At 39.3% G+C, this 14,463-nt stretch overlaps 1 protein-coding gene across 2 annotated transcripts in view; it reads left to right on the top strand.

The window, feature by feature from the left end:
* VWA8 (von Willebrand factor A domain containing 8) overlaps positions 1-14,463 on the top strand; it is a 180,173-nt gene that overhangs the window by 121,248 nt on the left and 44,462 nt on the right. For both annotated transcript variants that reach the window (XR_014880982.1, XM_085215801.1), the window contains exons 29-35: positions 297-499; positions 7,666-7,782; positions 8,437-8,501; positions 8,602-8,727; positions 9,317-9,426; positions 11,415-11,569; positions 13,010-13,211. Coding sequence is in view for 1 of the 2 variants with exons in the window: in XM_085215801.1 (XP_085071927.1) it covers positions 297-499; positions 7,666-7,782; positions 8,437-8,501; positions 8,602-8,727; positions 9,317-9,426; positions 11,415-11,569; positions 13,010-13,211 (978 nt within the window). In the remaining variant the exon portion in view is untranslated. The remainder of the gene's footprint in view (positions 1-296; positions 500-7,665; positions 7,783-8,436; positions 8,502-8,601; positions 8,728-9,316; positions 9,427-11,414; positions 11,570-13,009; positions 13,212-14,463) is intronic.

Genomic DNA, 14,463 nt, shown 5'->3' with positions numbered 1-14,463 from the left:
TTTGAGCTTTGTCTGAAGGCCAGCATGAAGTGCTCTTTGTGAAAGGTTTGCTTTCATCCCTTGTGTATATTAAATATATTAATTGAAAGAGAGAATGAGCTAGAGAAGGAGGGAGAAACAGAATTATAAACAAACAAAAAGATCCTGGCACATTTTGCATATGCTGCCAGGCCTTATCTAGGCAATTATGTCTTGGACTACTTGTTTAAAGAGTTCACAGTGTTGTGGCAAGAGCCTCCTTAAGAGGGATATGCGATGTCTGTTGCCTTCTCTTATTGTTACTGTTCTTATTTCAGAAGAGGAAACTGACAATGTTCTTTATGTTACTACCTGCAATCCTGTTTCCTTGTACTTCATGAATGTCTCTAGTAAGAATGGATACTTTGTGGATTTGTATGACATCTTCCCAAGAACAGTTGGACATGTCTGGCAGCCTTTTGTGACTGTGGCACCACTGGGAAATCCACTCAAAGGTCAAGTGATTCTGCATGAAGAGGAGGTAAGAAAAATAAAAAAGAAACGAAGACCAACACGCAACTAAAAAACTGCAGCTAAATGTTTAGTTATGAACAGAAGGCAGAATCACTAAGGTGTCTCCTCTATAGACAGAAATAGGCTGGATAAGTCTAGCTGCTTCTGAGTGCTCTATTTTTCATTATACTTGCAGTCTGAGACATACCTCAGCTTTAGTTTTTATGTGGAGATTTTTCTCTTGCACTTTGTAGGTGATTTACTAGAACCTTTTATGTCCTTTTGCATTATTGAAACTGAGTTCTACTTACTTCTCCCGCTGATAGAGGAAGGTTGGCCTTTATGAAGGAAGGGATGCTGAATTGAGTTCAGGAGTCTCAGTCAAGCAGCATGTATTTGAAAAGTATGGAGTAAGCTGTTTTATGTTGTGAATTTAAGTTCTTGCTCTCTTTTTACTTTTTGAGCAGTATATGAAGGAGACATTTTCTGAGTCACAAAGTGAAGTGCTACTTACGTGTGCTTCATGCCACTGTTTTTGCATTCTTTTGTGAATCCTGTTGCATTCTGTAACATCTAGAATACAGATACTTGAAAGGCCTTGTAAACCTTGACATTTAGTGTATCAGCAATGAAAATTTAGAACCACCGAAGAATTGAGGGTTGGTTTGACTTAAATTCTTTTTTTCAGAGTCAATTAATGCATACTTTCCAGAGATTTTTGACTTTCTAGTACTGTTAGTTGTTGAGTTGAACAATTCCAATTTAAAACCTTTTTGCCCAAGAGTAAGAAGAGACAAGAGTTGACAAAATGCGGCTGATTAGTATTTGTATTTTATGGTTATTAATCATTACTCATGTTACCTACCAGTCACAGTGGTTTTGTGTTTAGTCTAGTCATTAGCATTGATTAATTTTTCCTTTTCCTTTTGTTTTGAATTTCGTCTTCCCATTTTTCAGTATGGGAGAAATGCCCATTTAGCAGAGCTTTTCCTACACTGAATTGGGGTTTAAGTAGTTTTCAGTCATTCCATAACTAGTATTAGAAGAACAAGAAGGACATGGAGTTGTTGGAGCAGGTCCAAAGGAGGGCCACAAAGATGGTCAAAGGGCTGGAGCACCTCCACTATGAGGACAGGCTGAGAGAGCTGGGGCTCTTCAGCCTGGAGAAGAGAAGGCTGCGAGGAGACCTTATAGCAGCCCTCCAGTACCTGAAGGGGGCCTACAGTAAAGCTGGGGAGGGACTTTTTATATGGGCACATAGCAACAGGATGAGGGAAAATGGTTTCAGAGTGGAAGATGTAGACTTGATATTAGAAGGAAATTCTTCACTGTGAGAGTGGTTAGACACTGGAACAGGTTACCCAGAGAGGCTGTGGATGCCCCCTCCCTGGAAGCATTCAAGGCCAGGCTGGATGGAGCTTTGAGTAACCTGGTCCAGAGGGAGGTGTCTCTGCCTATAGCAGGGGGTTGGAACTTGATGGCCTTAAAGGCCCCTTCCAACCCAAACCATTCTCTGATTCTAGTATCTCTGTGATAGCTTTGTTCCAGAAAAATTTTTCAAGTGTTGATTCCGTTCTCTGGTCTCAAACACAGCAATCAAATTTAATACCTTACAAGAAACATAATTCTGCCTTTGGTAGAGCTGCATATGCTTTCTTTAGATTTGTCTTGGACACTTTTGAATGCCAGCTGTAAAGATGTGATTCTGAAGATACCTGTTATTGAGATTGCTTGTACAGTTGTCTTGAACAGTTATAGCTGTATGATTTGGGCTATTTTGGGATGGACATAACAAATTTGTATAATTCTAAACAATACTTGGCCTTTCTTTTTTGGCAAAGTCAATGCAGGAAACTGTAAAACAGATGGCAGTCTATCTTGTGTCTAAGAATGTTTAGAATGTCTTACACTTTTTAATATAAAGCCCAGCAATATTCTTTGCTTTCTGAGTGTCTGAGATTCCCACCATGAAAAAAATTGCCAGGCTATATTTGTTTTAAACCAAATCACAGGAGGATTGTCTTTCAGCAGCAAGGTTTTAATCAGAGATCTGTTCATGAAGCTTTGCATTGTTAATTAAGTCTATGACTGGCTTTGCCTATCTTTATGGCATGCATTTTTCAACAGCAGTGTGACTTAGCTCTGAAATAAAGGTTGCTCTGGAGTAGCTCATTGTCCCTTTCCAGCTGACTTCCACTAAGCTGTAACCTCTTTTTTTTTCCCTGACAGTGCTTAAATATTGTCAGGGAAAATATAAATAAGTCAGTTTCCAGACTTGCCTCTCTTAGCAAGTGCTAAATTGAACAAATCCTGTCTGAAAATAAACCCACTTATACTGCTCGAAAGTAATACTGAGTTACAAAGTATTGCATGCTTTGCATTAATTTAGGACTTGCTACACAGAGTTAATATTAAGGTAGACCTTACTGAGTGTGAACGTATGTTCCAATAAACTACACATTTGGTTGCAAACAGTCATTGTGTACTTAGGACACTATTCAAAAGTTATTTTAGACTCCCTGGGTAACTTAAGTAAGCATCTTACACAGGAAAAAAAAAAAAAAAGAAAGAAAGAAAGATGAAAATGCTTCTTTTGTGTATTGCATGTTTGTATCCATGGGCTACATTAATAATTTATTTAGGATTGCTTTTCAAGTGAGGTACCAAAACACAACCATACGCAGCTGTTGTAGTCTTCACAGCCACTGCCATCCTTCCTTATATTAGGGCTTGTGATGAGATCTCTGGATTTGTAGTTCCCATTTAATTAAAAGATCTATTCTCAAATAGTTTAATTTTTCCACTGGGAGCTTTGGTTTTGTTCCTAACTCTTCCTGTGATGGAGCCACGGAAAAGTCATGCACCTACAATACACCTGTGAAATGAGGTGGATGTTACCATACATGAAATTAAGTAGGATACTATTTATGATACTAGCAAGGAAGTGTATAGTCTGTGCTAATTATCTGAGTGCCATATGTATCTGTTGAATGGATAAAGGTGATCTGAAAGAAGATTCATCCTGGCTAAGCTAGAGCATAGATAATTGCCCTCTGGAAGTGCCTGTCTACTTGAAGAGTAGAGTCTTCCTTTGGGTGTACTGAGGTCTCTGGCAGCGTTAAGCTCAAAATTTGCATCATTCACATGTTAATACAAGTGGATCAGTGGCACATTTGTATTTGGGGCATGACTCCAAGGATCTCCTACATGTGCTAAGGATGCATCAAACAAGTCTGCTAAAAAGACAAGTAACATAAATTGTATGTGTGATGCTTTAGAGATCGGTCTACGTACATTTACAAAAAGACAGAAATATTAACAGTATTTGTAGAAATCAGAAGCTATACTTAAAAAAATACAAATAAAAAATCACTTGACAGCTGGTATTGCCTAATTAGTGGTTTTATGAAATATCAAAAGCTATAAATTTTTTCCAAGTTTTTTATTTAATCAAGGTCTTTGAAAATGAATGTTTATAACTAAGTTTTAAAAAGAACCATTTAAATCGTTGATAACTGCTGGAAAAGATGAGATGATGATATTGTAGGTCTTAGAATAAGCTTGTAATTTATTTCTCAGATAACATCCATCTGGATTCCGTAGAGCCCTCCAGTGAAATAAAATGAAAAATTGCCATTCCTCCTTGTCCCTTTGAATAAAATTTTACTGGAGCTGAACTTCTTCAGGATTTAATTTTATTGTATAAATCAGACATTTATCTGCTTTTAAGGCATCTCTACATCTTCTCGGAAGAAAGACTAGATTATTCCATTCTATGAAGTGACCAATGGGCTCAATGAGCACAGCCTCTTTTGACTCTTTGTTTAATCTGAGCTGACAGTCTTCTGAAAGCTCAGATCGTTTACTTGCAAAATGGAAATTGTAACGTAGAGGGGAAACATGCATCTTTTCAAAGCCTCTGCCCCATCCTCCCCACAAGTATTATAGGGTGTACCCCTATTTCTTAAAGCCACAAGCGTACCTATTTCCTATAACTTTTTCTTAATGCATTCCTAATATATTTACAACTTGAAAGAATAGCAAGTGAAAAGAATATTGAAAAGCTCTGTTATGATTTTATATTGGATGCATATAGGAAGAAAATACACATTGAGCATTGATTCACATATAAATTAACTGCGTACTTCATTATTTTCTTGCAAGTTGAAAGGCTGCAATCAAACTGAGTAACCTACAGTGAGCACAATGAACTTTGTCCAGGCAGTGTCAGCCAGCTTCCTTTAACTCTGCTTTTATCTTTTTCTGTCAGGAAGTGGGGTAGGAAGGGAAGGAAGTGCTTTTCCTTGTCCCACATGCTGCTGGGTCTTTGTCAGAGCTCCCAGATAGCATGTAGTGAGAGGGAGTATGTGACATAGGAGTTGACGTAGGGATCCACCTTGCTCACTGCGTGGAAACATCCTTGAAAAGAAGATTGTTTTTAACATGTTGTGATCTAGACAGACACGTGAGGATCTGGGAATGGAATCATAGAAACATAGAATCATAGAATGGCCTGGGTTGAAAAGGACCACAGTGATCATCTAGTTTCAACCCTCCTGCTATGTGCAGGGTCACCAACCACCAGACCAGGCTGCCCAGAGCCACATCCAGCCTGGCCTTGAATGCCTCCAGGGATGGGGCATCCACAACCTCCTTGGGCAACTTGTTCCAGTGTGTCATCACCCCTTTGTGAAAGAATGACTTGCAGCCTCCCAGCACTAGCATCTGAAGCCTCTCGTCTGTGTAACATTCTTATTTATGCATTCAGGAGAAAGGTCTACAGCAGCAGTATTGCCACATGTGCATCACTCCAGAGGTCGTGGAGTGGCACTAATAGAAAAGATGCTTGTGGACATGAGACAAGGTGAGTGTGCACTGTCCAGAGCTTTGAATCACTCATCTGAAGCTCACAGCAAAGAAGAGTGTTTGCAGGCTTGCATGAGCACTGAGGACAGAAAAGAATGAAGCAGCGAAAGTAAGCATGGGGAGAAGAATACAAGAGGGTTAAACTGAATTGTTTATACTGTCTTACTCTGAATTTGAAATTTATTCCTTCCCGTAGCTCTGCTCTGTCCACAAGTCCATAAGAAACAGCTTCCCATACCAGCAAAGTGAAATCACAGCCCCGCTTGGTTTCAGGACTTTTAAGAGGAAAATGCTTGCTAAAATAAAAACAGCAGTAAGGAAAGGGAAACTTTGCTGTAACTAAAAATAAAGGCCCGGCACTTCATGGGATTGGTTATTTCATCTGTCCAAAGTTTGGAATTCCAGACACTGGGGTCGTGAGGTCGCCCAAAGGTTACTTTTCTCCCAGTCAAGAACAAACATAGCGGAATTGCACACCAGCCTCTTTTCCCAGCCCACTTGAGGAGTTGCCAAAGCTGCTTTTGGACGTGTTTGCAGTGACGCAAAAATCTATTCTTAAACACAGACAGAATATACATTAGTCACTTAGCACAGAAGGAAACCATTAACATCAAAAGGGGTGGAGTAGAAAGGTTTTTTATATTACCAACTACTCTCATAAATTTAACGCTAAGTGGAAGAATGTAATTGATTCGTATGTGCTCTTTATCTCATGTGGAAGGCGAATGCGTTTCTTTGGTTCAGCAGCACTGCTGCAGAACCATATAAATAAAACATGGCAGAAAACCAAAATCCAAAGCAAATGCCCTATTTGTTTCCTGAGCCACGTTTCTGTAATTTTGGTTTGTAATACATAAGCAAACTTCTTTTTTCAGACGTATTGAACTCCAGCTGAAATTCCCAAATGCTCCAAATAACATGGTAATATTTTACGTGCTTTACCATATTTAGCTTCAAATGACTGTCATCACTGAATGAAGTTAATTCTCCCAAATAATCCTAGTGAAAGTATGAAGCATACCCAAAAGGAACAGAAACACTGTGACTCAGATTGTTTGTACTTGTTTTATTTAGGACGATTTTGTGGGAATTTATGTTTTACTCCCTTAATGTCTATCGTGCGTTATTGCAGATGTTGTACGTGGACAGTTTACTTTTAGTAAGCCTTTGCAGAACCTAATGTCCTTGCAGAGCCTAATGCTTCCTTAAATGGCAAACAAAAAATTAAAGCCAACGCTTCATTAACGTGTTCTTTTGTACCTTTTAAATTTCATTTGATGCAGGTAAGGCTGCCTCTGAATGATTGTTCCCTTGAACTGTTAGTTAAATAAGTTAGGAGCAGCTACAATACTTTGTAAAAAGGCATGTTTAAAGTGACCCTGCATAAAAGCTAATCCTTCAAGCTGTGTATTTTCTGTGTCAGGTGCATTCATCCATATCAAGCACTCCAGACTTGGCTGCAGCACCTCAGACACGTTAGGTCCATGTGGCACGTGGATCACAGCAGTGGAGACAGCTGTGGCACTGTGCAGTGGGCAGGGAAAGCTTCATCCATACTGCACTCCCTGCCCCGTGTGTGACCTGGAGGTGGCAAGGGGAAGTATTGGTCCCCTTCCCCATCATTTGACATCGATGAGGCATTGAGTAACAGTCTGAGAAATCTGAAGTTGTTCAAAAGTTAGCATACCGTATCTTCACATGTTTTATGTGGAGGATGCTTGCAATACTGTTCAGAATCCTGTCTTGGTATTAATCCTTTAGAGTCATCCTGCTGTCCTCTGGCAGCATCCTCCTCCTGACACTAAGCTCACTGAGCACCCAGGTCACGGGATTTTCACACATTGGGGTTTTTAATAGGCTTCAAGGAATTGGAAGCTCGAAGTGTGGCAGAAAATACTAAGCCATTTGTAAGTTGTATGTTAGGCAATAGGTACTTCGGAGTAATGCTAAGGAAACATAAAAATTGAAAGCAAATATTTTAGTGGCTTGACAGAGCAAAACTGGTATGTCTTGCACATGTAGCTGGCTACAGATTAGACATGCTAGTCTAGTTTCTGGAGCTTATGTGGGAATGGATGTGAGTTGTATAAGAAAAACACCATGGAAAAGCTGAAATACTCATTCAAGCCCTTTTACAGGTACTTAGCTTGCACAATTACGTTTCTCCTTGAGCACTGAAATAGACCAAGAATATTCAGCCTGCATTTTCCAATGAAGCCTAGATAATCTTTTCAAAAAGCTGCTTGAGTTTCAAGAGTGCTTCAAAAAGATTTATTGTAGATTCTGAAATGGGTTTGAGATGTACGCAGATCTGCTTTTCTTTTACAGAGCAATGTTGTGTTGTTGTTGGATACAAACAGTGGTGCCATTCGTCGGCTTTTGCTCTCACCAGATGCTCAAGATTCTCCCAGGAGAACACCCTGGTGGAGCAGCAAGGAGGAGACGGTGAGAAATAACGCTTGCCTCTGAATCATAGACTGGCTTGGGTTGGAAGGGACCTCAAGGATCATCAAGCTCCAACCCCCCTGCCACAGGCAGGGCCACCAACCTCCCCATTTAATACTAGAACAGGCTGCCCAGGGTACCATCCAATCTGGCCTTAAATACCTCCATGAGTGGGGCATCCACAACCTCTCTGGGCAGCGTGTTCCAGCACCTCACCAGTCTCATAGTAAAGAACATAACATACTCTTTTTGTTGGAAATCATAGCTTAATATTGCAAAAACAGCACCAGGATTGTCTCTCTTATTGTTTGGGGGACCCAGGCACTGAATTGTTTACTCTCACAGCAAAGATATAAATGTCATATTGTCAGAGGATGTGTGTATTTAATATCATCCTCCTTGAAGCTAGAAGTGGGAATAACAGAACGTTTTGTTACAAGGGATTATATCCAAAGTAATGAACTAAATTATGATGCAGCTGTATGATTTGGGACAAGACAGTCTAGATAGTATTTTGGGAGGTAATTAATGCAGTGAGATAGTCACAATGTAGGAAAAAAAAAAAAAAAAGTTGTACGCTTTGAGGGGGGTCAGGGAAACTCACTGGAGATAATCTAAGAAACCCTAATTGCTGTACAACTTATTTTTGTACAGAGCAGTTACAAAATGTGCCGAGAGTTTTCACACAAAAACTGGCTGGTGTTCTACAAGGAGAAAGGGTGAGATTGAAATCATATGCTTGTATTTTATTGATCTATAATGGTTCACCTTGCATAAATGCCTGTCTAATTATTCTTCTTGTGGCTTCTGATTTGACAGAAACCGACTTATTGTACTCGATGTATTAGAGGGCCAAACTCACACCATCTCACTGCCGATCAATCTGGAATCTGTCTTCCTGGTGGCTGAAGACCGGTGGCTCTTGGTGGAAAGTGAAACAAATCAGTCAGTTAAGACTGATTTTCTTAATGGCATTATTTCTCGTTTGTCCTTGGTTGATGTTCACTCTTGGTCTTAGAGTTGTTTTTTAACCCTGTAGGATGACTAGACTTAAACAGCTGGTGCTTAAAGTGCAGACCTGTTCTCGTGAAAGAGCAAAAAAATTAACAGAGTGTGCCTACATTCTCACCTCTGAAAATCTAGACTAGATTTAATTGTATGCATGTTTTATTGAGGTGGTGTTATTTTTGGCTATTAGAATGTTAGTGAACCTAGCTTTGGAAAGACAGCCTCGTAGTCCAGGGTTACACCTACTTGCTTTACTTCCTAGTCACATGAAAGAATATTGGTCTTCTTTCTTATTTTTATATGAATGTGCAGCGGGTAGATGTGGGTAAATAGTCATCAGCAGACAAATATGCCTCTGGCCGGCTTACCCTTTCCTATCTCACAGATGTTTGGTAAATCACCTAGTTTTACCAAAAGGTGTTGATAGCCTTGTTTATATAAATGTAGAAAGTTTTCAGAAAATTGAAGTCCTTGTTTAGAGTTACAAGCTTACTCTGGAATTATTATAAATATGTGTCCTTTACAGGAAATTTCTTTTAACGAAGCGTGTCCATATGGAGGCTGAAGACAGTGAGGCTTGCCAGCTGTATGCATTGAATGAAGAGCCAGCTGACATGGGATTTGGCTTAACAACGGGTATTGAATGCAAGCTTGGCTTGTTCTTTTTTTTTTTTTTTTTTTTTTTTTTTTTTCTTAATCATTTCTGTGTTTGCAGCTGCACAAACAAGGCTCTTTTGCTTTAAAAGTCCGGGTAACCTTCCCTCTGATTCTCTTTTTGTCCTCCCCTGGTCACGTGTGGTTAACAACTTCTCACAAAGCATGGCAAATTCCATGCTCAAACTTCAGGTTGTTGAAATAAAGCATTTGAGGCCTTCAGTCATGGACTTTCAGGAAATGTAGAAGCATACATAAAGGGAAAGGAAAAAAGATTACTGGGCAGTCAGCAGCACATAGAAGGAGTCACATCAGTTGGCGAATGCAGTCTGTACACTCTTGCAAATCTATTATACACACTTAGTTGAGCTAGAATACATTCCCTAATGCTTTTAAAAACCAAAAGGTCTGAAAGGAAGTCACTATTCATGAAGATATACAGAAAGTGTGCAGGAAGCCTCTAGGGCCATCATACCTGTGTTAAGAGTTAGGGGAAATTTGTGCTTTAAAAGTCCCAGATGGTGCTGGGAAGTGAAACATGTCTTCTGCTACAGAAGAAGGCAGAAATCTCCAGTGGCCATCGTTCTGCCTGGTAAGGTCTGCTTGTCTTCAGATCTGATGACATGGTCAACCCTGAGCATTTGATCAGGTTTAGTAACACTAGAAGTCTATGTTCATCCCACCTAGCAGTTAATGGGTTTTGTCCTCTCTCCAGTGTCCAAGAGAGACAGAGGGAAAAAGAAAGCACTATATTTATATTCATTAAAGAAAAAGGAAAAGTCTTCCTGATCCTTGTGGCTAGCCTAAGTATGAAGAATGAGGTAAACACGGTGTAAACATCATAGAGGCAAATATTACTGACAAACAACAAATAAGTCTTATTTTATACAAACAGCAACAAGTTTGATACTACGTACTCTTCATAGCTGAAATATCTAGGATCCTTTTTTATCTTTTGTGCAGTTTTTCAAGTTATCAGGCTCCATCAGAGCACAGTTTCCTTCCCCTTACTAACATATTTAGAAACTATTATAAAGTGTCATTCCTTAGATGGGTAGAAACCCTATTAATTTCCAGTCTTAAAGTATTTGTAGACAGTGTACTTCTGCATGCTTTTTCTGCTGTATTTATCCTTTGTTATCTTTTTTTTTTTTTTTTTTGCCCCAATATCAGAGGTTATCACATCCCCTTTCCTCTTTTATTCCAGCAAATCCAGAATATAGCATCTTCAGCCTCCTATCATTCTTTGAGGCAGAACCTGTGGCAGGTAACTAAAAAAAGGTAGAGCAGTGGGAGTTTTCCACTGACTCAAGCTGGTAGTCCTTTGAGGGAGAAAAGATTTCCTCCTGCTGACAGGTGAACTAGATAGTCTGTCAGTTGAAGTGGAAACAGAGTAGACTGCTGAACTGAAGATAGGGGGTTCTGACTGTGTTGGTATTTTGAGGCAAGGTGAAGTGCAGATACAGTTACACAGAATAAAACTTAGTTTTCCTTAACTTAAAGAAAACTAGACCATTATGTACCAGAAGTGTGTTGCAAATAGCAGTGTTTAATTTACAAAGACAGAAAGACAGCCACCAAGCAGTTTCACACTGACACCTGTACAAACCTACGTTTTGCCTTTCTGTGTGTGTGTGCATTAAACAAATCTTTAATGAGATCACAAGCTGCTACATTCTGTAGGCTTCCCGCCTCGTTTGCACAGCAGAGGGCAAAATTCAGTGGTATAAGCAAATATTTCCTAGCTGGTATTTCCTGATTTTAAGTCCCCTACTCTACAAAACTACTATTATTTCCTGCTTTCTTTTTTATCTGTTTTATAGTATAGCGTAATCAAATCTTCTGTTCGTTAATAAGTTTATGCACAAAGTAATGGCAGTGATTGGTGCTCAGCACTCATACAGTTAATGTTGTTTCCTATTACACATCTGGATTAAACGGCTTTCATTCTGTTTAATTTCCCTGTTTAGCATCAGAACTGTGTGTACCGCATGCAGTTGCAAGTGCCCAGCTATCGTCAGAAAACCTCAGTGCAGCTGTGGGACTAAAGATCAGCTCCCCCAACAGGATTTTCTCAGATCAACATAATTATGCTACTGTTGTTATTGGTTTCCCAGACCTCATGGTAAATACCCGGCATTGTTATACCGTGAAGTAATATGATCTCATTTGTTCTGTGACCAATTAAGTACCTGTTTACAAAATGATATGGAAAAAGAAGGGGATGACAGTAAATGGTGCATTCGTGTAGAGTACATCTTTTACTAGGACAGTTTAATCTAAAAGGTTTCCAGTGGCACTTGAAATAATAACCAACTGGGCAAGGTAATGTGTCGCACAGACAAACTTCACTGAAGATGAGTTCTAGATAGTGCTGGCTGGAGACCATAGAATCACAGAATCATAGAATGGCCTGGGTTGTAAAGGACCCCAATAATCATCTAGTTTCAACCCCCAGCCATGGGGAGGGCTGCCAATCACTAGACCAGGCTGCCCAGAACCACATAGATTTTACATATCTTATGTTTTGATAGTTTTTTAATTAAATATAATGACTGGAAAAAAAGTATATCAGTACCATTTTGAATTGTGAACTTTTTGCTCAGTGTGCAGCAGCTAACAAACCTCTAGATTTAAGAAAAAGATGAAGAAAACGATAACTAAATTATGCTCCCCTTCACTATTTAGTGATGTGATCAAGTATAAATCATGTATGCAATTCTGTCCACTCTGAATCCAAAAATCACAAACAGAAAAGGACTAGTAAAGAAAGTGAAACTTAGCAGTGTAATGACTAATGCTGCTGCAAAGATTGGAGGTAAACATGGGGAACATAAAAGTGGTACGCTTAATTCTTTCTTTGTATTTGCTGTCTGTTGATACACAAAGGAGGTACTGTTTGTGTAATAAATCCTTTGTGATATTTGCTTAATAAATTGGGGCAAAAAAGAAAACTTAGCCGTAATCAGGCATGACTGTTGTGAAAAGACAAATGATGGAAGAAAATACTTTGAAAACCAATATGATTCGAAAATACGTCTTTGTCAGTAAAATATTCCCTATGTGTTTGCAGTTTGCTTTTGAATTTTACCTGATTTGGATTTATGCTATTGCCACTGCACTAGCTTTTCATAATATGAGAACTGTAAGCATTATGTATAGTATATTCATTATAAATATATTCCTGTAGTCATTTTAAGTAGATATGAGTTAACTGTGGAACACGTGAAATAGCGTAGAAGGGGAAGTGCCCAAGATGCTACACACCTCAGCACTAACTCTGGTGTTGAAACACTTTGTTCTCCTTGACATAAACTGGAGCCCTGTATTTCATTGTACATATCCATGTGACATGAATGCAAGGATGGTGAAACACTTCAGATTCAGATCTATAGCTTCAGGTGTTAATGGTGTTGGTGTTTATATATGAGCAATGTATCTAAGCTCTTGTTTATAACAGTAATGCTATATAACTGGCAAATGTAGAGACCTTCAAGATGGGATGGTTTTCTCTCTAGGCTCAGTAGTAGTAACTCTGTTTTCATTAGAATCTTCTCTCTTGCAGTCTCCCAGTGAAGTGTACAGTTGGAAAAGAAACTCTTCTCTGAGTCGCAAACACGCTTCCCCTTCTGATTCATTTTATTATGGAGCCCGGAGGAAAAGAGGAGCTGCAAAACAAACCAATTGTGTAACTTTATTGGCTTCTAATCAAATAGCCAGAATTTTAGCACCTGGAGATGTGCCTTTGAAAGACATTTACCCAAAAGGTAAGAGGTTCATATACTTGTACTGCAACAACTATACATGCTTGGTTTTGTTTTATAAACTGCATAGCTTGTGAATTTTTACAAAATGTTTTTAAAGAATCGCAAAGCAAGCATTTGAGGAGAAATGAGAGTAGTTACACTCATTTTGCTAATTTTAAAATCAATTTGAATCTTAGCAACATGCTTAACTGTACTTCTGAGGAATTAAACATGCTGCCTACATGAATATTCCAGTAGATAGCATCTCACTTTGCCTGCACTGGAGACCAGCTTGAGGAATGTGATTGTTCCAGTTCAGCAATCAGTCTTCACCAGTATTTCCAGGCTCTGCTCAGTACCCAACAGATGCACCATTATAAGACATGCCTTATTTGTCAAACCACTTGTCCATACTCTCAGTTTGAAAACAAACCATGGCTCTGTTTCCAGCAGGAACAGCAGACGAGCTTGTTTAGAGAATGCATGTAGCTTTAGCACTTCTGTGTCTTTGCTTTCATACTTGAGATCTCAACATTTGTCATTGTTTTATTAGGGATACTGCAGGGTACATTTCGGCTTCACTTTTTAAATCTATGTTTATGGACCTGTTGTGCTCAAATTTGTCTGGTCTCTTTTTGAACTCATGTGTCTCTGCAGAAAGTTCACAAGTTCACTACTCTCTTTCATGAACCAATCTCCTAGAAGGTTTATCAAATGCCTCTTGTTCTGGCATTGAGGGTTGGGTGAATAACAGTTCTTCATTCATCTTGACCATCACCTACATGGCTTGGTAAACTACAGTCACAGCTGCCTTCTCTCCAGACTGAAGAGACCCAGGCTTCTTGCTTCTCTTGTCCAAGATGGTGGGCAACATTTACATACAGCAAAACCATCCTCTTGCATGCTGATAAAACAGGCATAGGCAACTTTCAGACGTTCAGACTCTTCTGTGCTGTCATGCCATGTTTTCTGTTATTGTATCTTTAGCTTCTTCAGCCAATAAATGAAAACGTGCCACTTAGTGATAAGCAGAATTTGTGAGTTTTCCACCTCTCCAAGGAAAAAGTACTCTCTAAAGAGAAAGCCCAAAAGTGTTGTATGTGATAGAAGGGCAGGTGGAGCACACTGAGGCAGTGGGCAGCATGTTTCAGCGGTGTCAACAGTGAAAGTGGGTCACCTGTGCTGGTGCTGATTTTTATGAGCACAGCATGCATGCTCTTGTTTATCACTGATAGAAGTGCACAGCTAATGGCGGTGACTATGTTGAAAAATA

Source organism: Meleagris gallopavo, chromosome 1, assembly GCF_905368555.1.
Source record: "Meleagris gallopavo chromosome 1, MGAL_WU_HG_1.1, whole genome shotgun sequence".
NCBI classification, from domain to species: Eukaryota; Metazoa; Chordata; class Aves; order Galliformes; family Phasianidae; genus Meleagris; species Meleagris gallopavo.
The sequence above is the reverse complement of the archived record's forward strand: the minus strand, read 5'-3'. Positions and strand labels throughout refer to the sequence as shown.